The sequence below is a fragment of the Centroberyx affinis genome, unplaced genomic scaffold, assembly GCF_046629955.1.
Source record: "Centroberyx affinis isolate AG114_WGS23_722 - 3 ecotype Tasmania unplaced genomic scaffold, CSIRO-AGI_Caff_v1 ptg002906l_1, whole genome shotgun sequence".
NCBI classification, from domain to species: Eukaryota; Metazoa; Chordata; class Actinopteri; order Beryciformes; family Berycidae; genus Centroberyx; species Centroberyx affinis.
In genome coordinates, this window is record NW_027281030.1 from 61,095 (window position 1) to 85,527 (window position 24,433).

General features: G+C 43.1%; 1 protein-coding gene across 1 annotated transcript in view; it reads left to right on the forward strand.

Annotated features, from left to right (window-relative positions):
• LOC139658437 (MAM domain-containing glycosylphosphatidylinositol anchor protein 1) overlaps positions 1–24,433 on the forward strand; it is a gene marked incomplete at its 3' end in the record, with an annotated part of 55,314 nt that overhangs the window by 23,161 nt on the left and 7,720 nt on the right. The window contains exons 5-12 of the mRNA XM_071536569.1: positions 805–1,074; positions 3,314–3,643; positions 5,909–6,208; positions 13,027–13,293; positions 13,810–13,958; positions 21,935–22,115; positions 22,444–22,467; positions 24,202–24,354. Of these exons, the coding sequence (XP_071392670.1) occupies positions 805–1,074; positions 3,314–3,643; positions 5,909–6,208; positions 13,027–13,293; positions 13,810–13,958; positions 21,935–22,115; positions 22,444–22,467; positions 24,202–24,354 (1,674 nt within the window). The remainder of the gene's footprint in view (positions 1–804; positions 1,075–3,313; positions 3,644–5,908; positions 6,209–13,026; positions 13,294–13,809; positions 13,959–21,934; positions 22,116–22,443; positions 22,468–24,201; positions 24,355–24,433) is intronic.

Below are 24,433 nucleotides of genomic sequence, written 5' to 3' on the forward strand. Positions count from 1 at the left end.
TTCCCCTCCGCACTTGTATTTTGGGTCATCCTGTACTTTTCCTGTTAGGTCACTTAGTCATAGGAAATATCTCTGGACGCAATGGCGTTGGAAGAAACGATGGACGATACGGGAGGAAGGGGAACAGGGAAATGAATTAGCTTTGGTTTGGTGATTAGTCTGCACTGAAAAATGGATGGGCATACAAACACCCACGCATGCATGCACACAGGCTCACAGGCACACATGCTCACATAGGCAGGTAAAAACAAACACAAACACACACACACACACACAAACACACACACACAGTACATCAGGCTTCATTATATTTGTGGTCAGCACAATAAATGAAAAACTTCTGTGTACTGATTTGGTTGTAGGTCAGGTACTTGCCTGTTAGCGTTCAGGTTTACCCGTCGTCGGACTCCATACAGAGCTGTAACCCAGCTCCCTGAAATGATATTGACTTTGCCAGAGGCTCATTTCAACATACCATGCCATAAGTGCTACTGAGGGCTATTTAGGAGTTCATTACAGATCAAGATGCATTTATACCAGTGGTTCTCAATCCGGTCCTCGAGTACAAGAGCCCTGCTAATCAGGGACTGACTTACACCTGGGATTGCCAGGTGAATGCAATTAACTAACTGGTAGGATAGAAAACCAGCATGGCTCTGCTACTCAAGCACCAGGATTGAGAACCACTGGTTTATCCGATTTTCTAGTGCAGTGGAGAATCACGCAGGTTATAGGATGCAGCTGTGCTCCATGGAGCCACAGAGACACTGATCTGCTCCTCTCTCCCTCCTCTGTGCCCCCCAGCTCCCCCCGCGCTCCGGCTGTCGGTCAATGAGACTCTGGTGGTGGACCCCGGGTGGGACGTGACCCTGACCTGCGAGGTGACCGCCGGCTTCCCCCCGCCCACCGTGACGTGGTCGCGATACCCCGGGCCCCTCCCCCTCAGCGCCCTGGTGCGAGGGGGCTCCCTGATACTGCGGGCCGTCACGCCCACTGACGCCGGCTTCTACAACTGCACCGCCGTCAACAATGTGGGCAACCCGGCCCGCAGGAACGTCAACCTCGTTGTCAGGAGTAAGTAGCGTGTGGGTTTGTTTCCAGAAGATTTCCAGAGATGTATTGGGGTATTGGGGTGGAATGGGTGCACCTGTGTAGTTTGTATCAATTTTTCATGCATATATAACGATGAAAAATACATTATCTGGTAGTGAAATCATATGACACATAAAATGCATAAACTTGGCATAACTGCAGTTATATTATTGACTTTGTTACCTATGTATATGTACTTTGGACTAATAAGCAAACAAACAATATATTGTAAAAGCAGATAGACATTCACAAGTAAAACAAGTTTAGGACTGAATAATCCTGTTGGGGTTCATAATCTGTAAAAAGGTTTCGGAGGTGTGTCCAGATTCTAAGTATCACACAGGAATTATGGATTTGTAACAAACAATAACTCCACCTGAATATCATCATTAGCATTCAATAAAACAAATACATATACGTACATATTATATATATATATATATATATATATACACGTATAGGTTTTGTCACTTCACACCCGCTTCAATCAAATGCTGAAAGCTGAAATTTCCCTTATTGAATAGATACAGATGAAGATGCAAATTGTGCAATTATGCGAATTATCTTTATTAGGCTTGCGCGCTGCTTAGTGTGTATGATTGTGCTTGTGAATGTGTGTATTTGAGCATTCGAATGTGTGTGTGTGTGTGTGTGTATGTGTGTATATGCATCTTGTGCATGTGTATGCGTGCGTGTATGTGTGTGTGCATGCCCTATAGTGTGTGTCTACAGTATGTGTATGTGTATGTGTATGTGTATGTGTATGTGTATGTGTATGTACATTCATGCACACGTGTGACACGCGAGCGGTTGATCCATCATTAACGAGGGCTGATGTGAATCTTGTCAGAATAGGAGGGTTAAGTAGCGCTCCTCTCTAATTCCCCTGCTGTTAAAACAAAAGCCTTCCATTCTCCCTCCCTCCGGCTATTTTTAGCCCCTTTAATCATCTTTATTCACTCCAATTAGTTAGACCGGAGTGGAAGCAATTAGCGACACTCTCTTCTGTTAGTTAACACTGTAGAGAACGTATGCTGGATGGGTTTCTCCTGTTAGCTTAATGGGCCTGAACGCATCGTCACACCAGCACAGGTGGCAAGAGGGTGGATGAGACACACACACACACACACACACACACACACACACACACACTCCCACACACATATACACACCGAGGCAGGCAAATAGATAATCACAAACACACACACATACACACACAGATGCACGTGCACACACACACGTGCACACACACACACACACACACACACACACATACACATTCGGTGAGCGTGCACACATGAAGGTCCATAGGTACACACAAGCACTCATGCAAGTGACATAGTTGCACATACACACACACACATGCCAGACCCTACATCCCCTCTGTTTCTGTGTCAGAGTGTGCATGCACACACACACACACACACACACATACACACACACACACACACACACAGCTCTGTCTCCACACTTGCCAGGTAAAGTTGCGGCATCATGTTAACCATATGGTCATTACTAAACATTCCCAGCTCCACCCAAGCAGCTAGTTAACAAGCTCGGAAGCAGTTTAAATCAAGCCCTCCTCTCCTCCTCACCGCCTGTCTCTCCCCTTAGTGGGGATAGAGAGGGTTGCTTTGTATTCAGCGGGGAAGTCTGTTGGGGAAACGCAGCCTTTGAAACTGTAAATTAAATGTGACAGCGTAAGAGTTACTCTGTGTCCTTGATTTTGTTTTCCCCCTCTTCCCTATCCCTCTGTTATTTTACTGTGTTCCTTGCTGCTTTTTTCTCTCCCTTCTTCACAATATCACCATTTTCTTCTCCCTCTTCCTCTTTCTTCTTCAATGTCTTGCTTCTTTTGGTTTCTCACTCTCCTGCTACCCTTTCTTTATGTCTCACCCCCTACATCTCTCACTCATCCAATCTTCTGTATTGATCCCCTTCTCTCTCCTCCACCCTTTCTCTATACATTTTCCTTGCCCCTTCATTCTGCCTCATTCTGCTGGTGTTACTCATCCACACTATTATATCAATTCCTTCTTTTTCTCTTTACATCCTGTCTTACACTTGTCTCTTTTTCTATCTCCCTTGCCCTATCTCCCATTCTTCCTTTAATTTTAAACTTCCCCTCACCACCGCTGCCACCCCTTCACCCTTTACCATCTCGTTTAACCGCCATCTCTTTCTTCTCTCTCTCCCTTGACCCCTCCGCCTCCGCATGCAGCGATGAGCAACCTGACGTTCCAGATTACACCAGACTCCAACAAGGACAGTGAGAGCATCCAGATGGGTCGCGACCTCAAGCTGTCCTGCCACGTGGACGCCACCCCGCAGGACAAGGTCAACTACACCTGGTTCAAGAACGGCGCCTCCGTCTACAACTCCGAGAGCCTGATCTTGCTGCGGAGCGACCCGGACATGGCGCCCGGCACCAGCAGTTTGGAGATTGTGGACATGAAGTTCAGAGACTTGGCCACCTACAGCTGCGTGGCCAACTTCCCGAACAGCAGGGTGCCAGAGCTGCGTGTGGATGTCAACATCTCTCAGAACAGTGGTGAGATTTTTTTTTTTTCATACTCAAGTTTCCATGAGTTTCTAAGTGCCTCTCAGCTGCAATGGAGCCAGCTAACTCAGAAAAAGAAACAAAAATACCTCTGGTGGATCCATACATTTTCTCTGCAATCAGACTGCTAGCAATCACAAAACCAAAGGATCAATGGGATATAAAACGTATGCAAATTGCTGATCAGTAGCGTCACTCAAAAGTTTAGCTGGGGCCAACTATACTGTACCTTGCTATCAGATGAGGAAACAAATGTGACTTGTGTGAAGTCATAGACTGGCAACTCATTGTTCAACACACAGTTATTATTTAACACACAGTTATTGTCAAGACGCTTTTGGGAAACCTAGCCCAGGAAAGTTCAGTCCTCCTTTCTTTCTTTCCCATCAAAGTTTCTTTCATTTGTTAAAGCTGCAATAAGCAACATTTTCTGACCACTAGAGGGTGACAGAAACTGCAAAACACATTTGTAAATAACACACAGTAAACCCACGGCACTACGGTGGCCATCCAAGGACAAACATTGCAAAGCATTGTGCATAAATGCTAAGCTAAACGTACCTGTGGAGAAGTCTTACCAGTTACCAGTGTCGCTTTGCCAGATTTTTCTCCCACTGAAGGTTACATGTCATACAGTGACAAGTGAAGAGGGAGGTAGTGAGTTTACTAGTTTACCAAGTTTACTCGCTCGCTTCATTGAGTCCGCCATTCCGAGAAATTTTTCAGGAATGGGAGGGGTGAAAGCCGCTTTTAAACAGCGAGGGAGGAGACAAGCTAGTTTTTAAAAATGAAAAGCTTTAGAAAAGAGGTGAAAACAGCAACACAGCTGGGTGCTGTATGGATATTGGTTTATATCATTATATCTCAATGAAATCTCCTAATAGCACACGTTTGTTTCAGGATTGGTTATAAGGTCTGATATCGCTTATTGCAGGTTTAAGCTGTTACAAGCATCCACACACACACATGCGCACACACACTCCCTAATAAGGGTAGAAGTTTGGTCCTCATGTCTCCTCTAGTCCTGTGATCTCTCTTCTCATTTCCCCGGGACAGACATCTGTTACTTCTCCTCTTCTCCCATTTCATCGTTCACTTGTTGTACTCTTGCTCATTTGGGCCACAGAGTTCTGCCTTCTAATTGATTTGCTCGTCTGTCTGTGGTCTTGCTGTTGTCTGTCACACAGTCTCGCCCCATCTCTCCCAGATTAAGTCTGTTTTCTGTATTTGTCTGCATTTGTGTTGCTTTACCCCTCCCTCTATCCCCCCCCCCCCTCTCTCTGTTTTTTTTACTCCCCAGAGTATTATAAGGGTGCATATACTATGTGTCTGTATATCTTCATGTGTGTGTGTTCTCACATGTGTTTAACCTTAATAATAGCACTTACCACTGAACAGTTATCGGTTTTACGTTTCCCATGTTGCATGGTAACCATGTTAGTGTCCAATAAAATTGCCCTTGTAAATGTCAGCATCTTTTTCACCTTTTCCTTCCCCTCTTGCCTCCATCTCTCTCCCACACCTTGCCCAATTTCTCCTTTCACACCATCTGTCATTTTATTTTTCTTCCATTATCTCCTTTCTGTCACATCTTCCTCCCTTGTTCCATCCACCTCAAATTTTCTCCTCTCCCCTCACATTTTTCTCGCACCCATTTTTCTTCCTCTCCCTTCCTCTCCTGCCTCCAATCCCTCTCTCTTTACCTTTTTCCCCCTCTTTTTTTCCTCCTCTGCCCCTCTCTATTGGCTCTCTTCCTTTGGCTTTTGACCAGCCTTGCTCAATGCCTTGCATCTTTTTCCTTCAAATTATGTTGTACTAGAGTTTGCATTCAAAATAATGCTTATTGTATTTGTGTCTTAACTGTTAATTGTTTGTTTGTGTATTATTTAATACATTTCTGCATATCCTGATTGCCCATTAGGGATCTATTAAGTACATATTCATCTGCCTACACCAATTTATTTCAGAAACTATATGCTTCATTGATTCATCTTACCCTCTAATATGTTATTAATAATATTATTCGGAAATTGTATTATTAATACTATCTCATAATAATTATCTTTTTTTACAAGTCAGCCATACCAGTTGTCCCTTTGGCTTCAATTGGCTTTTTCGTACTATGCAAGTATAGATGTTATTTATGTGAAAGTAAATTAATTTAAAATCAAAACTTTGTCTGCTATCCCTTTCTCTTCCTCCCTCTCCTCCTCCTCTCCCTCTCTCCCCCCTAATCTATTCCCTCTCTCACTGCAGTCACTCCCCCGGTGCTGGCGGTCCCGGCGGGGGGGCAGGCGGTCAGCGTGCGTGAGGGAGGCACCACCGAACTGGTGTGCCTGGTGGTAGATGGTAAGCCACGCCCGCCTGTCCTGTGGTCACGGATGGACAAGGACCTGCTGATGCCATCGGGGAAGCCTGTGGTGGAGACGCGGGACGGCCGCTTGAGGCTGACCAACGTGAGCCGGGACATGATGGGGGCGTACCGGTGCCAGACCGCTCCATACAATGGCCTCAACATCAAACGCCGCGAAGCACAGGTTCAACTCAACGTGCAGTGTGAGTGTGGATCAGAGACTGTCCACCTTCAAAAAAGCTCTCAAAACTCAGCTGTTCACAATTAGTCTTTAATATTTAATTATCTCCCTTGTTCTCCTCCTCCTCCTTTTCTTTAGGTCCATAGTTCTATCCTTTAAGTTTGAGTGTTTGCTATTTGCTATTTTTTCAGTTTTTAATTTTTTTTATCTCATGATTCTTATTGTTGTTTCTATATTGCTATGAGTCATTTTATCTTTATGCTTTCACACTATACAAACACAGACATCATTATTAATATCAACATTATTGTTCCTAAAAAATTTAGAAACATTAAAAAGTCGGCCACTATAGTCTTCACTCCCACTGAGGAAATCCTGTTATAGTCAGTACAACACCTCACGCTTCCAAAATGTCAGCTCTTCATGAATTAAGCAATGCAGCCTTATTTCATGATTGACAAGCATGCGTTTTTAAAATTACTCCATGGCCTTTGAATAGGTTTTATGGCACCCGGATTGATGAAACTCACTCAGCCAATAAACGACCGGGAAAGTCTTAAAGCCATCATTTGCAATTAAAGTAAAAAGCTCTTCATGTGACCGAGGTTCAATTTTCAAGCACCATTCTTCCTAATGGCACCTGTGTGTGTTCCTCTGTAAGCAATAACTGGCTAGCACAAGCCTTACTTTGTTGCTATGCGACTACTTTAAATCCATTAAAGCGCTGCACTTTTTCTGTGCTCCACCCTCAATTAATGACATGACCTTCCCAGGTATACACAACATAACCTGCTCAAAAACATGCCTACAGAACAATGAGCAAATAGATGGTAGTGTGAAGAGGGAGAGACAGACGAAATGGGCACAGACCCCTTTAGCGTTTTGCAAAGGTTTCCTATACATCTACCCCTTCCCACTTTCCCTCCCTACCTCCCTCCCTCCCTTCCTCTTTCCCTCCCTTGCACTTTCCCTCCCTTGGTTCCTTGTTGGTCTTTGTGAGCATTCCACTTCAGGGTCTCCATTATATAACTGCAGGAAGATGAGCATTCAGAAATGGGTAGGATAGGCTTTTAGAGAAGGCAGGACTGTCTAGAGAGCCACGCCATATGGTGTAGATCTCAGCATATTCCTGTCTTTTGTTATCCTTTTCCCCCAGGAAAAACAACTACCATCTCCACTTGAAGTAAATTAAGGAAATATGCCTGTTATTTTTCTATGCCTTCTCGGGCCTTTCCCACCTGACAGTACTGCTCAAAAATAAGCAGAGTTGTGGCTGAAGACAGGTATAAAGATGACTCACTAATGTACGCTCTCAACCGTGTTGTTTTCACTTTCCTATATCGGGATCTGAAACATTCAATTGAAGGGTGTTCGGTTCATTTGAGTTAATTTCAGTTTACCGGAATTCATTTCTTTATGAATACAGTGTGACCCTCTCAGCACTCTCTTGCAGGTGTGCCCTCTGTACAAGGGCAAATTATGAGTCAACTATTAATTGAAGCAAGGAAATGTACTAGAGATTAGAAAAACAAGAACAGACAACAAAACAAGAGCATTATACAAGAGCAAAACACCTCAGAAACAAGTAATGGCTTACAAAAACACACACACACACACACACACAAATACACACACACACACACAAGGCCAGAGCAGTGCCTGCCAAATCGTTGTGTATGGGAAATGTACCCAGAGCACTAAGCAACATGAAGAGCTTAGATTTTTACCAAGGCCAGAGTAGCTGGATAACACTGGACTGCATGAGCTTCTTCAGTGTGCTATATTCGGTGTGCTAGCCTCAGGATGAACAATAACTTATTTCTTAACCCCTCTCCTCTCCTCTCCTCTCCTCTCCTCTCCTCTCCTCTCCTCTCTTCTCCTCAAGAAGATCTGTGCGAATTTACAGGGCTTGCTAATGTAGGCGGGGCGGAAGGGCAACACTCTGTGAGCTGTGTTGTCCACACTAGCCTAGCCTGATTAATGGACCAGGTGGCCACCCCACTCTGGACAGAGACAGAGAGAGAGAGGGAGATGGGGAGGACAGAAAGAGAGAGAGAGAGAGGGGTTAAGAGAGAGCTAGAAAGAGAAAGAGGGCGTTAGGGAGGGTAGAGAGAGGGGAGGTTCGGATAGAGAGCAAAAAAAGTGAGTAAGAGAAATGGGAGGGTAGAAAGTGGGGAAAGAGAGGTGTTGAGTGTGAGAGAAAGATGAGAAAAAGAGAGAGGGAGAAAAAAAACTACAATGTGTGGAAAAGGAGACAAGGAACAGCATCCTTCCTTCCTCCACTCTCCTTTCTCCCCCCTGCCCTTCTTCCCCGCCCGTCCCATTTTACTTTATTTGTTTATTTTATCGGGTTTGTTTTCCCTTCTTCCATTTAGCGCTGTTGATCGATGTGAGGGATAGATGCTATCATTTTTTATGACAGCCCTATAATTAAGTGGATCCCCCCCCGTTCCCCCTCTGCTTACGTAAACTCTTCTCTTCTCTCTCCCTCTTCCTCTTTCCTCCACACGTCCCTTCTTTTCTTGCCCACTCTCGTCTTTCTCTCTATGACAAGTGGCTGTTCTTCCTCATTGCCATTCTCATCATCATCAATCAGCTAACTGCTGGCCATGAGAGAGGACCTCTCTCTCTCTCTCTCTCTCTCTCTCTCTGTCTCTCTCTCTCCTGTCTTTCTCTTTCTGCATCCTGCATTCTCTCCTTCTCTCCACCTCCCATACTCAATCATCGACCTCTCTCACCACTTTCACACCACACTTTCTCTGTCATCTATCTTCTTCGTCATCTTCTTCTTTTAGTGCAGTTTCTCTCTCCCTTCATCCCCCCACACGTCCCCTCCCTTTCTCAGCCTCATGTAAATTGATTTTCCCTTTGTGTACTGTAAACGTTTGGCTTGGTCAGTGTTGCATTTCAGGATGGAATCCATTCTGCATTCAATAAGACAGATTGCGATGGTGTGTTTACATGGATTATGGTCTTGTGAGCGCGAAACATTGTAGTGCGGCGCTGTGAGCCCTGAAGAGAGCAGAGCTGGGATACAATAAGGATTTCAATAGTTTGGTTACACATTGAGATATCCACTGTTTGAAAAAAATGAAACCTAGTCTTAAAAAAATAAACAAATTGTTGACATGACAGTTCAACTAATTTCTGAGAAAAGTTAGGGTAAGGTAATTTAAAATACTTTTGTCTACCAAATACTAACTTTTTCTAGGACAGAATGATTTTTAAACTGTGTTGTGAAGAATTTAATTTTTTTTTCTCAGATTTATAAATTAAACCCTTGATTTAGTCAAAGGCTTTCTTCACTCATCTAAATAATCACTCTCAGTTTTCAAGATGATGACCTCCTGTGTTCTTTCACAGTTACACACACACACACACACACATATGCACACACAAACATGCATGCATACACAGAGATACACATGCTCACATAGATGCTAATACCCACAAACACATACATATACCAGCATGCACAGACCCATGCAGGCATATGGTGCAGGTAAACACATGCACACACACACACACGCACACATACACACGCAGAGAACAGATGGACTAAATGATATATATGTCACGCTATCAACCTCTTCTCTGCTGCTCTGTGTTCTCTGCTCACTCACTTATTTTCTCTCTTTCTCTTTCCTCACCTTGCCTCATCTTCTCTCCAGGGACTTCTCGTCCATCCCTGTCCTCAATCTTCATCTTCTGTCTCACTCTCTCCACTGCTCTCTGCTTCGTCTGCCCTCCAACTATCACCTTATTATTTCTTTCACTCTCAAACCTTAACTCATTTGGGTTTTTTTCTCTTTCTCATAGTTTTTCCCTCTTTTACAGTCTAGTCCATTAAATCTCTATCAGAAAACAAATAATATCACAAAGTAAATCTACCGTTCCTTCACTCCTCTCTCTCTCTCTCTCTCTCTCTCTCTCTCTCTCACTCTCTGACCCACCTTGCTTTCCTCCCTTTCCCAGCTCACCACCTCTTCCTCCCTTCTCCCTCTAGCTCCATCCTCCTCGGGTTTGCCTGTTTTTCTTTACCCTTGCCTCCTGTTTCCAAAGTCAGATACCCATCAGTATGCGTGTGTGTCTCTGTGAGCAGCAGCAGGGAATGTGACCATACACTAATCAGGCCCAAGGATTACAGTATGACCCTTGACTGCTCACCCATCCCTCAGCTCTACCATGGAAGGCTGTGGCTGCAGTAGATACCCAGACAGGGGTTATAAGAGGTCAAAAGGGTGTATATTTTAGATGCCTGTTGGCCCTCAGCAATAAGTGACAATTTAGACCCTAAAAATGAGACAGTTTAGGAAGCCGTGCGGAGGTGGTGTCTAAAACAAATGTTGAGAGTCTAGACGCCAACAGCAATGAAAAGGGCCAATGTGGAAGCTCAGCAGCCAAATTTCATGGTAGTTCTCAGCCTCCTTTTTAGCATGCAGGTGCCTACTCATGTTCCCCTGACTTGAGTGTGCAAGCACAGAACTGGTAAACTGTGACTCCAAACAAGGATTTGGTTTGGCGGTGTGTATTTCACCTGTACCAGGTTGTATTGCAAAGATTAAAGACAAGATATGAAAAAAAGATCTGAAAGCTCTGCTATCATAGAGATCATTAGATGTATTTTCATAACAACTTTAAATGTGGTAGAAATTATTGAGAAAGCTTGTATTCAGTCAGTCTTGACACAGTGTGTGATGGCTTGTCTGCTGTAGGGTTACAATTGTTTCTAATAATGGAAAACATGCGGAAGCCATACAAGTTAAAAGGGTGAAAACAAATAAGGCAGCGAGCATTGTGGCACTTGGACCTATTTCCTTTTTGAAGAGTATTATGCAGCTTATGTACAGTGTAAGTAGTCTATACTCAATGGACAGGATGCCACACACTTCCCTGGTCAGCTGTTTGAACATTGAAATAATAATGTATCATTCAAATCACTGGAATCATGGAAAATCGTAGTAACATACCTAAGTTCACTTTTTTACCTTATCAGCGTCAGTTCCCTCTGGGATTACTAATGTAATTCTGCCAGGACAGTTATCCACCTTGCCTCTTGCTCTGTCTATCTTTCTCTGTCTCTCTCTTCTTCTGTATCTCTCTCTCTTCCTACCTCTGGCTAATTCTGTAGGCCTATGTGTCTAAATTACAGGCATAACATAGATTAGGCCATAATTACACATCTCTGTCTGATAAACTTGATTCATAAGGGACTTCAGTCGCGCTGCCTCACCTCTGGGGGCCTTAACTCCAGATCTCATCACCGTTAGCGCTGCATTACCTACATTAGCATCTTGGCTATTATCTACAGTATATGATTAGCCGGGGGTGAACTAGCTGGCTGGTGATTCTCAACAGAGTAATTTGGCTGTGTTGCGTCTCGGCCGACCCCAGGGTAATGGCAGCTAGTCAGTCATTTACCACAGACCCACAGATAGCTACTGACAGGTTAATTACAGCTGGTTAGCAGAGGTTAGCAACAGTTTGTGCATCGTGGAAATGCCTGATCCCTCGTGGCAATAAGGTTTGTTCACCGTGTCAGGTGATTTGTCAGGCCTTATGTTTCCCAATCTGGGAGAAAATTACCCTCGCATAGGAAAAAAGATAAGAGGAAATGGGACGTAGATGATGAGGATATGGATGAAGATATGAGAAACAGTTACAGGAATTCTTAAGTACAAAGGTGGATAGAGGGTTGGGATGGAGAACTATAGCAAAAGTCCTAAACATCAAAGATAATTGTGGTATTTTCACCTACAGTACTTTTAGTCTTGTGTCTGGAAAGCCTTATTGATGCCACAGGGAAGGAAAAATCTGGCTGTTTGAATTCACATGTGTCCTATTGTATTCAAACAACTGAGAAAGAGTTGGACAGTATTATACTGTTCAGTAGGAGACATCTTCATACTTAAGAAATAATTTGATTTGCCTGGTAAGTAAATAGCTAATTAAAAAGTACATAAAATATATATATCATATACTTATTGTTAATATGAATGAACAGACCAAGCTAAATCATTCCCCTTGACTGTTGCTTCCACGACTATGCTCCTAATGCATGAATCAAATGAAAAAAAACATTTAATGCAGAAACCAAAAGTTTAAAGGGTGAAAAAGGTTTAATAATTAAATAACCTTTCCCAGCCGCTGCCTTAATTTTGGAGATAAGATTTTGTGTTTAATTGATTTTGATTATTAAATTAGCCTATTAAGTCCTAGTCCTTTCTTAAAAGTCTAGCCAGAAGGATTTTCATCTCTTTTTGTGCCAATCATGTGTGAACCAAGTGTGAATGCTATTACTAATTGATTGATAAAGTATTTAAATTTGCTCTGTTAGTCAGTGTCCAGCCCATTCAGGGGGAGTGATACAAATGAGTGATATAAATATGTGTGACCCCTGACTCAAAAAGCAGATACTACTCAAGTTTCACTATAAAAACTCCTGTCGATTTAAACAGTGTCAATTATATTTTCCCTGGTCAGGACCAAGAAATATGTAAATCATGGCTGGATAGAAAGAGGTAACATTCCAAATAAGTAGCCTAGTTGAGGAATCAAACATTTCCGTTGATGTCAATTCCCAGTCAGTTCCCACTTCACTGCATGACTTTGGCTAGAAATGAATGAAAGAATGATACATACATTCATACAGTACATACATTAATACATACAAAGTCATTATAACATGATTTTCCCACTGCCCTCCAGAAAACAACTCATTAATTGGCATGTCTTTTTAACTAAATAATGGCTGAAAATAGAATGTTTTAAAAGAGCTAAACCTCCAGTGTTGTCTCCTGTTGTCTCCCCAGATCAGTAACATTCCTGTTGTCTCCACAGATCCTCCCATACTGGACCCGGTCTTCCAGGATGTGCGTTCTAGGAACTACCAGACGGTGACCCTGCGCTGTTCGGTCCTGCGCTCCAACCTGCAGCGCCTGACAAACATCCGCTGGTTCCGTAACGGCGAGCCGGTCCGCATGCCCCCGCCGGACCTGAAGGAGAACCCGGAGCTGAAATTCAAGCTGGAGCCCACCAACAACGGCTCTTATGAGTGCCGAGTTACCAACGGGGCGGGAACGTCTACGTGCACATTTAACGTCTCCGGTGAGGGAAAAGAAATGAGCTGATGCCAAATTACGCACTTTTTTTTTTTTCTTTTTTTCTGTAAGATATTGGACGGCTGGCCTTTTTCAATACCCAAAGTTGTGTGCAGGGCTACTCTCATGGATGGGATTGTGAGGAAAATTGTGGTCTCTCTCTCTCTCTCTCTCTCTCTCTCTTTCTCACTCTCTCTCTCTCTCTCTCTCTCTCTCTCTCTCTCTCTCTCTCTCTCTCTCTCTCTCTCTCAGTGTGTCCTAAAGGGACTCATACAGAGTGATCAATTTCGTGGCTGTAAATATTCATAATCAGTATGGGGCAGTTATCTTCTTCAGTACCATCCATCAATGACATTTTGTCCAGGCTAGAGTAAGGAAAAACTCAAGCCAAGTTTCCTGGCCAGCAAATTCAAATAATTCAGAGAGTAAATCAAGCAGGTCATTATTCTCCTAACAAGAGCTCTCTCTCTCTCTCTCTCTCTCTCTCTCTCTCTCCCTCTCTCTCTCTCTCTCCATCCCATAGCGCGACCCTACAATGCCGAGTTCTACTTTGACACACCCAACCCCGTCCGGATTCTGAAAGCAAACAACTATTCCTATAACCTGCAGTGGACACAGAGAGATCCTGAGGCTACAGACTCCATCATAGGCTACTGGATCAATGTCCGCAAGGTAGGATACACACATACACATGCGTGTATGCACACACACTTACACACACTAATGCACTAGCATCCACACATCGGCGAGAACAGTGAGGTACATGCAGTGACAAATGGGAACCGACTCACTTTGTGTATCAAATGCTCTTGAGAGCATTGATCAAACTGGCTTAAAACAAGGCAAACTTTGACCACCTGCCTTTGTTTACTGGTTTCGTGTCACCTTGACGGAATAGGCTTACAACTTCTGTCAACAAGAGTGCACACACACACACACACACACACACGCACAAGTCTGTATTGAGTGAAGTGCGCATGCTAAGCAAACATGGGCCTTTATAAGCTTGGGGAGTATCAGGTCTGTGTTGGGAGTAGGCAGACAGTCAATGGAGGCCTGCACTGCATTAGCAATGACACAGCCACTTCTCTTCTCTTCTCTTCTCTTCTCTTCTTTTCCTCTCCTGTCCTCTACTCCCTTTCTTCCCTCCTCCCTCTCCTCTCCTTCTCTCCTATCCTTTCCATGAAGCGCAGAACCATCGCCTCCCCTTCAGTAATCAGTACATGTCCTTCTCATCAGTCATCACATCACTCTGTTCCAAGCTGTCCATGTGAAATGACTTCATTGTCACAGTAGGATTGTAGCTTTGAGTGCCAGACAGATAATCATGTATTTACTCCTGTCTTAACAAGACCAGGCCTTCACAGTCAACCTCTGTCTCATTTCAGCCAGAATACAGTCCAGAGACAGTTGAGAGAGTACATCATAATGGTAATCTTATGTTTCAGCTTGTCCTCAAGTGATTGCTTTTACAGTGACGTGCGTTCACTCTCACAACCCCACAATGACTTGCGAGTTAAATTAGGCTTGCGGCCGCACGCTTGAATTTACAATAAACCTTTGCTGGATTAATCACAATCAGGCTAAGGTGGTTTGATAACAAGCAATATAATATATACAGTATATGCTGTATATAGTCTTGTTGGCTGAGGCATTTTGTGTACTCTCAATTCAGCCCTTGTAAAAATTCATTTTGGCATCTGAATAAAACATGTAATTGCACTTATTTGGAACACAAACACATTTTCAACATTGGACATGCAGTGGGTTGTGCTTGTGGGGGTTACAACATGGTCACACTGTGTGTAGTAATAAAAGGAAGGAGCACACTTGCTTTCAGTAGTAACTGGTGCAAAGTTGGTTCCGTGTCCATATTAAAAAAATAAGAAATGAAGATGAAGGATATGTTCCTCACTGTAATGCATCCAGAGTAAATTGGTTCACTAAACTAGCCGCAGAATGATCATGCCTTCATGTTCAGGAACACATTACATGCCATTCAGGCCAATAAAAGGCGACAAAAGCAAGATTTAATGACAATTCCTCCTTCCAAAGTCTCATAGGTCTTGCTCCCCCATCCCAACTCAACCCCTCCTGGCAGTTTTTAGCCCTCTTAGTGGCCCCCTGACCTGAGGTTGGGAACCTCTGTCTAAGATGTAGCTAGCAGGAGAGCAACTTTAGGCCACCTTGTTGTTTTGTCTCAAACATCTATTCATAGATAGCCGGCCTTTAGTGAGAGGATAGGAAGGGTCATAATGAATTATACAACCGGCCGAGGTTCGGTGTGTGTGTGTGTGTGTGTGTGTGTGTGTGTGTGTGTGTGTGTGTGTGTGTGCGTGTGTGTGCATGCACACTCTGACACAGAAACAGAGGGGATGTAGGGTCTGCCAGCTTGCTTCTGTGCGGATGAATAGATAATTCACCTCCTACTTAAAGACTTGGCTGCTTACCTTATTAAGTAAGACTCTTTTGGGAGACAGAAAATGAGCATTTGGCCTTCCTTAGATGCACATTAGATCGCATGCCTCAGCTCTCTGAAAACTCTCACTCTACCTCTCCCTTGTTCCTTCCCCCTTTCCCTTTGTCCTCTCTCTCTCTCTCTCTCTCTCTCTCTCTCTCTCTCTCTCTCTCTCTCTCTCACACACACACACACACACACACACACACACATACAAACACGCTATTTCAACTCATTCTTCCTCCTTTCTCTCACTTGTCCTCACACTGTCTCTCTTCCTCCTTTGCTCCACTCTCTCTCCCCCTTTGTTTTCTTCCTGCTCTCTGAGGTACTCTGCTAAGTGCAGACTTAATGGCATTTAATGTTGAGTGAACCTTGGCAATTGGAGCAGAGCTGATAAATAGTTTGAACTGTGAGTTGTTATGCTGACAGTGTTAAAATAATGAGATGCATTAAGCAGTTTAGGACTTCTTAAATGATGTTAAACTTTAATTTAATTTCAAGGTTTTACCTGCATGTTTTAATGTGTGCATGAGAGAGAGAGAGAGAAGAGAGAGAGAGAGAGAGAGAGAGAGAGAGAGAGAGAGAGAGAGAGAGAGAGAGAGAGAGAGAGAGAGAGAGAGAGAGAGAGAGAGAGAGAGAGAGAGAGGAGAGAGAGAGAGAGAGAGAGAGAGAGAGAGAGAGAAGGGGAAAGAGTGTGGGGAGAGAGAGAGAGAGAAAGGGAAAAAAAGAGTGCGAGAGTGAGCGACGAGAGCATGAGTGAGCAAGCGAACGAAAGGGTGCGAAAGAGAGAAATTAAATGCAAATGAAAGAACAACAGCAAATCTCACTGGTCCCCTCGACTGTTAAATAGAGTACAAGAACATTCAAATGTAATACCTTCTCAATTTCACAACCCATCTATTTCTGCAACACTTTCTCCAGCTCATCCTCTTAACGCCTTGGCACTCGATCTTTTTAGCACGTACAAAATGACAATAGCTGTGCGGGGGTCTCTGGGAGACATGCAGACACAGAGGGGAATACAAGGTGACTCTGTGTAACTCAGATCAGCTCATACAGAGCAGTACTCTATGCTGTATGTCTATGTGCACATGTCTATGAATTCTGCTCATATGTGTATGTCACATGTGCATGCCTGCATATCCATTTTTTTTCCTAACGCATTTGCATTTACCTATGTGCGTGTGTGTCTGCGAGTGTGTGTGTGTGCAGCTCCGTGACTCGTTGCCAGGCTGTGAAATCCCCATTTACACGTCTTTATTTAGTTTCCTCCTCCCTGCAGGGGGTTTCCCCTCCTAGAGATTAGCGAAGTTGACAGGCCCTCCTCCTTTCATCTAGCCATCCTTCCATCCCTCCCTCTTACACCACTCCCTCCTCCCCCTCACTTTCCTTAAAGGAATACATAGATTTTTCACAAATGATTTCTGTGATAATTTTACCGTTGTACATCAAGAAGTAGAGTAGTAGAGTAGTGGGAATAGTTTCACTGTGTTTAGTGTTAAGTGTTGCTATAGTGCTTTTAAAATAACTAGTGCAGTGTCCGTTCAAAACATGCCTGTTCGGAACGGGCCGATTGCTTGGCCTCCGGTATTGCTGCTTGTAGCTTTCTCGAGAACCGCTCATCCAAACAAATTCACACTCAACACTGCACATCCTTGGGTCCCCAGCAATACACCCGCCAAGTGTGAAGTAGATCGGACGAACGGTTCTCGAGATACGCGAAGGACACACATACAGACAGAGATTCCTTGCTTTATAGTATGATGAAACATTCTAATGCAACAATATACATACACACATAGCAGGCACCATAACAAACTAACATACTATATGATAGTTTGCCACCAGTCGTTTTACTGCACAATGGCATATTGATCAAAACACATTAAATGTTTGTGTATTCCTTTAATCCCCTCTTCACAATTCTCTTTTCTCTTCATATCCATCTATTCATCCTTATTTTACCTTCTCTATTTTTTTCATCCTTCTCTTCCTCTTCACATCTTCCTCCTTCCACCTCTCATTTGATTCACCTCATCCCTATACTATCTTAATTATCATGTCTTTTCCCCCAGCGATGAAGTTCTGTGCTAAAGGTGTGACTGCAGCCATGCACCTCTAGTAGCAGGCCAGCGCTCAGATCACAACCACACCCAGTTTCTCTCAGCACAGAGATACAATCACACACAGACACACAAGTACTACTGCGCAAACACATATCCCCATTATCATATATATGAGAAATTAAAAATATTCATGATAAATTAGAGCTGCACATTAAATCAAATATATGAATAATTTATATACATAGTCAACCCCACTTTGTGCTTATACTCACGTATTCCCACACAACGCCACAGAAGGAGCACATATAGGCACATATAGATAAACATACATGCATGCACACACATAGAGAGACACATATAGCCTACAGACACACACACACACACACACACACAATTTCCAGGTGTACACATCAATGAGCTATGGGATCTGTCATGGATGTGTAGCTTTAATAGAAGAGAACAGCAGAGTTAACCTCATGCTCCGTAGTCTCTAAAGAGGCCTGCCTCCTCTCACACTCTTAATCCAAATTCCTCCTACACACATCTCTCTGTGTCTTATGTTTCTATCTCATCCTTGCTGTCTCTCTTTCACACATTCTTTGTCTTGTTCTCGCTTTGTTGACAGTGTGTTGGAGACACAGCTGAAAAAATGGACTGGACTAAATTCACGCAGACATAACATGCACACACACACCCGCCCACAGGCACACACACACACACACACACACACACACACACACACACACATAGTATATCAACCAACCTCTCTCTGCCTCGAAATATGTCACTCTCTTTCTCTCACTATATGCCTTTCTTTCTGTATCTATGTCTAAAGTATAATTTCTCTCTCTCTCTCTCTCTCTCTATCACACACACACACACACACACACACACACACACAGTATGTCTACTTTTTGTGATTGAGAGAGTGAGAGAGCGAGGGGGTGTGTGTGTTGAACTGCAGTAGGAGCAGCTGAATTCCCCTGGGTCACACTTCAGCACCTCATTGATCCACTGTCTGCTTCAGGACCCACATGGTGTGTGTGTGTGAGTGTGTGTGTGTGTGTGCGTGTGTGTGTGTGTGTGTGTGTGTGTGTGTGTGTGTGTGTGTGTGTGTGTGTGTGTGTGTGTGTGTGTGCCTGAGCATGTGTGCATGCATGCGTCTGTGTCTGTGTGTGCGTTTGTGCTTTTATTCTAGTCAATTTCTTCTGTCGTCTGTCTCCCATACACTGTCAAAAGGTCCAAAATGTGTGTGCACTCAACATGCACAATCCTACCTGTGTTAAGTGCATACAAAGACCCTGTCCACTCTTGAAGATAGCACATTCCACTTACTTCTAAAGCTCCAACTCTTCAGCAGTATATTAACTCATCTCCCACTGCTAACACACACTCTATGCATATTACATGAGAAAGGCTTCTTTTCTCCTACTATATTCTACATAATTATGCATACGCTGTATGAGTAGAGTGTAAATGTTTATATGGATGAATGTGAGCATAAGTGAGTGTTAAAAGTGCGCAATGCATTTTACAATGTAACCGCTACTATGTAAAATAATATTATACACTGTATGATAATGCATGAATTTATGTAGTTATGGAGGAGTAGCAACTGAGCAAATCTTCTCTCTCAAATCTCTCAAAAGAGTTCTTAAATGACAGCAAATATCTCAACGATTAATAAAAAATGCTGAGCAATGCACAATGAAATGCAAGAATGACATAGGACCTGCGTTTCAAAATGGTTATATTGCCAGCTTAGATAAGAATGGCGATGATGCAGCAAAAAAGGCCATGCCTACAAAGTGCAGCTATGAGAAAAACAATAAATCAAAATTTTCTGTAGTTGCTTTGTCTGTGTTAATAATAATAATTTATGTGAAATGTATATGGTGTAAAGTGTCAAATGACTCCTCTCTTGAACGTAAGTTTGCTAGCTTGTTAGCATTTTGTAACTTCCAGATAATTCAATTATTATGATCACACAGTTGTTTGACAGACGTGAAAAGGTTAATGACAATTAACAACACCATCTACATTTCACATAAATTATTAGAACACAGAAAAAACAACCGCAGAAAATGTCATTTATTGTTTTGCCCATAGAAATTGAATAGGGTTTTGCACTTTTGCACCTCTTTTAAACGTGCCATTCTTGTCTATTAATTACAAACATTTGCATAGAATTTGTTATTTTGTTTAAATCTTCACTTTACTTTCATACCACAGTCTAAGCTCCTATGCAGAGTGATTTACAATGAATGCAATAGTAGATTCAAACCTGCAGGATCGGGTTGTGGCTGCCATGTGGGCATTGCACAATAGTTGATTGTTGAGAGTCACACCAAGGTTCTTGTCATTCTGGCCACCTTGGTCTTGTCAATACAAAATATCAGTTCAGTCTAGTTGAGATTGAGTTTGAAGTGGTGAGTTGAATGTCTTTGGCATAGTGGGATACAAGTTGTGGGATACATTAGTGCCCGCAATAGTGCTACAAGATTCCCTAAACTGTTCCTCTTTGGGTTGGAGCAGCAGTGTAGCAGCAGTGACAGCAAACATGCAACAACCTGGACCTTCTTCCATTTAACATGTGTGTTTGTTGTGTGGTCATCCCACAAAATGTGAATGTGCAACATGTCATGATAAATCTTAAATATCTATATATCGCCCTGCTTTTATCATGTTTATTATTCATATGTTTGAGAGGATTGAAATGAAGAAAATGCTTTGGAAATGAGCAACCGATGCCATATAAATCCTATAAATTGCTCTAAATACATAGTTGATGACAGTAAATGCTTGATTTTTTAGTGTGTGCATATGTGTCTGGATATGCACAAAATTGTTCTGCTCTGCTTGTAAGTGGGCACTGTACTGTAGGCATTTACTACACACACACACACACACACACACACACACACACACAGCTGCATGCATTACCTGATAATGACATGCTGTGGGTGTACTAAGGTGTAATGGTGGAGTGGCTGACCTAATGCATTAGATTGAGCTCACTGTCAGGTCTTTAAGTAGCTAGGATCAGAGGCAGATACACAGCTAATGGATCCTTCTCTCCGTGGGTGGAATAACACCACAAGAGCTCTATTAAAAGTGGTGCTAACAAAAAAAAAAAAACTCCTAACTTAACTTTAAAAAAAATGAGACAGCAATTGGATTGGATAAACTTCATAACCTTCTCTGTTTCCATTTCCACATCTATAATGCAAGCCCTGTGCAATTCATTAGAGCTTCGGCGTACTGTACTGTCAATGCACTTGTCATTTGCTTTGCTGCTATGGATGTGGTGTATGAGATGCAGTTATATATGTATCTCTGTAACAAATGACCAAATGAGGAATCTGTCTTTTATTTTCACTATACAAGGATGTTTTTTATTGATTCCTTGCTGTGGCAGTGGAGTGCAATAAGGCACAAAAAAAGATAGAGCAAATGTCTTGGGGTCCCTGATGGGCAATGGTGCCCATGGAGAAGATTTGTTGCTTTAATCACATTTTGGCATATTTTCGCAAGGAAAAATCTGAATGGATCTTTGACCCTGAGCTTCACTTTGTTGACTGTTTTTGGGGAGTTGTCTGTTTACATTGTCCATAAAATTGCCAAGTGTATCACCGGCCTTATATGGGCAGTTAATATTGCTGTGAAAACTCTCCAGATGGGATATGGGCTCACGCTTTATGATGTTACCGGGGGTAATTCTACCGTCACAGTGCTTGTATCACTTGGTTCACTTCCAATCTATAAAAATCCTGGAATCTGATGAGGTAAAGGGGTAGAGATGAGGGTGAGGGTGGAATGATCAAAGCAAAGGATGGGAGGGAAAGAGGAGGCTGGAGAGAAAAGGAGACAAAAACAGAAGGTGCGCCTGTCAGATCAACACCCCCTCATATATCCCTCTCATTTCTGCTGTCTTTTCCTTCTTTATGCCTGTCTGTCACACTTGTCTCACTTTCTAATGACTATCCTTCCTTCTCCTCCCATGTACCTGTACATGTGTTTTTGCATACTGTACATGTATCTGTGAGTATACTTATTTACATGCCTCCATCCCCACTTGTGTGTTTGTATGTGTGTGTGTGTGTGTGCCTTTACGTATCCAGAACAAGCAGAACCTCCTGTCGAAGCAGATAGACCTGAAGGGTGTGGAGCCGGTGAAGGGCGTGCTGATGTCCCACACCATCTCAGACCTGCGTATCCCTCTGTCGTACGAGGTCCGATTGGCCCCCATCACCACCTACAGCACCGGGGACTACATCAGTCGCATCATCCAATACTCAGAACGTGAGTCTCATTTCATTATATCAGAAAAGACACACTTACTCCCGCACACACATAGTTATAAACTCTGCTTTATTCTGTCTTTCTGTCTGTTTTTTCTTTAAAAAAGCCTCCAGCCTCCGGTCTTTTTGGAGTGTGCATGCTGTTTTTCCCTATGAACTCACATTTAATTATAACCATTTTATTAAATCTCTCTGTGAATCACCTTTAATTACATGCTTTGTACAAAATGCGCTATAGACTGATGTAGCTTATGTAAGCTTATGTAATTGATTGGCGTTTATGTGCATATTTGATTGATAATCATATTACCATAATCATTTTCTTACAGCCTACATCTACCCAAGACCTTCAGGTGAGACTTCTCTCTTAACTACCATCTTCTACTCTAGCACCCATCCACAGTTCACAATGTTGAGTCTGTTATGACCTGATTGTTATGAGCTAATTTGGCTTGTATGTTGCAGGCAATGTCAGCCCAAGGTTGTCATGGCAAAGGTTGCCATGACCCACCCTTGCCCTTTATTAAATCTTGGTACTAAGAAAAAGAGTGGGGTAGCAGAGAGATGTGAGAAAGCAACTGATACCTGGGAGCAGGTCTGTGACATTTTAAATGTCACGGGAGTGCGGACGTGATTGGAGGATACAAGAATGGTTAAGGCAGTGAGAGGCTTTGAATATATGTGGGCCAACTGGTTGTGGTACTGTGCCAAGTCCTTTTAATACTTGAAACTCACTTGCTGAACCTTCATTTCTTTCTGTCCCACCTCAAATTCCATTTCTGCCTCCTTCTCTTCTCTCTCTCTCTCTCTCTCTCTCTCTCTCTCTCTCTCTCTCTCTCTCTCTCTCTCAATCCCTCCTCCTATTTCCATGTCTCTCATTCATCTCTCTCTCTCTCTCTCTCTCTATCTCTCTCTCTCTCTCTCTCTCTCTCAATCTCAATCCCTCCTATTTCCTTGTCTCTCATATTCTTGCTTGCCATTTCTCTCCCTTTCTCAGTCAATTGCATCTTGTCTATTTTCTTCATTAAGAGACACACAGCATGTTTCTGGCAGGAGTGGCAGTTGAATCTGCCAGGGTGAGGCAATTAAAACAACAGCAGATTGGAACAGACTGGGAGAACAACAGTGCAAATTGAAAGGAGCGCATGTAGTAGAGCAGGGTGTGAATAGTAATAGATTAGCTCCATGAAACACAGAAACACACACAAGCCATCCTCATGGGGAGCACGAGCCATATGCGTCTGTAACGGACAGTGTGGGTGTCCAGGGAGGCTTTCATAGAATCTGTCACTTTGGACTGGTTTAGTTTAGTTGTTGTATTCGCCGTCTAGTTTTAATTTCATCAGTGTGTCTGTGGAGTGCTCATACTGTCAGGACCCACTACATGGGCTAGTGAAGGCAATCAGCACCATGGAGAGCGAAGGCCCTCTACCTGGCTAGAGAAGAGACTTCAGTACCAAGGACAATGACCATTCACTCACAGGATGAAACTAGGGGGTCTTTCTCAAAATGAATTCTTGTGTATTCACTGTGACAGCGGTGCGTCACGTCCAAACAGCTCAACAGTCTATAGTACATAGCCGGTTAAAACAAATGAACACCTGTGAGTCTTAATTGATTGCACGCGCAACGTCAAGCACACAGTAAGGATGTTTCTCAGGTATTCTCAGGTTCTTGAGGAGTTTGTTCTTTCCAAGACAATTTGGAAACTGGTTTATTTTCCCTGTAGATGTTGTTTTTACATGTTGTAGTGCCTTATCAATTATAATGCATAATGGTCTGACCCAGTTGCTGTGTCCTGAAACATTTTCAGGACACAGCATGTAGGAGTCATACATCAGGATATGCATAATTCCACTTTAAACTCCACATTATATAAGCTACTTCCTATGGACTGCTTAAATGGTTTTACTTTGTCAGTAGCTGACTGGCTGTCTGATGTTCACATTTGGAGTGCATATGGCAGAGCCCATTATACCCTAATGTTGCTGCCATTCATTTCCCTGTAAAGGGTAGAAGTACAGCAGGTGGATAGAAGCTGTCACTGGTCTGATGTGGTCTTATTTTTCTCCACATACACACACCAGACCATGTGTGCGGCTTTGAGGACGAGCGGATCTGCGGCTTCTCCCAAGATCGGAGTGACGTATTCGACTGGACAAGACAGAATCACCTGACCCAGAATCCCAAGCGATCTGCCAACACCGGCCCAGAGACCGACCGCAGTGGGACCAAGGAGGGTAAGGAGACTGGGAAACATGCTGTGTCCGGGTTCCGCTCAGTGTATACAGTCTTAACAGTATACCAACAGTACTGTTC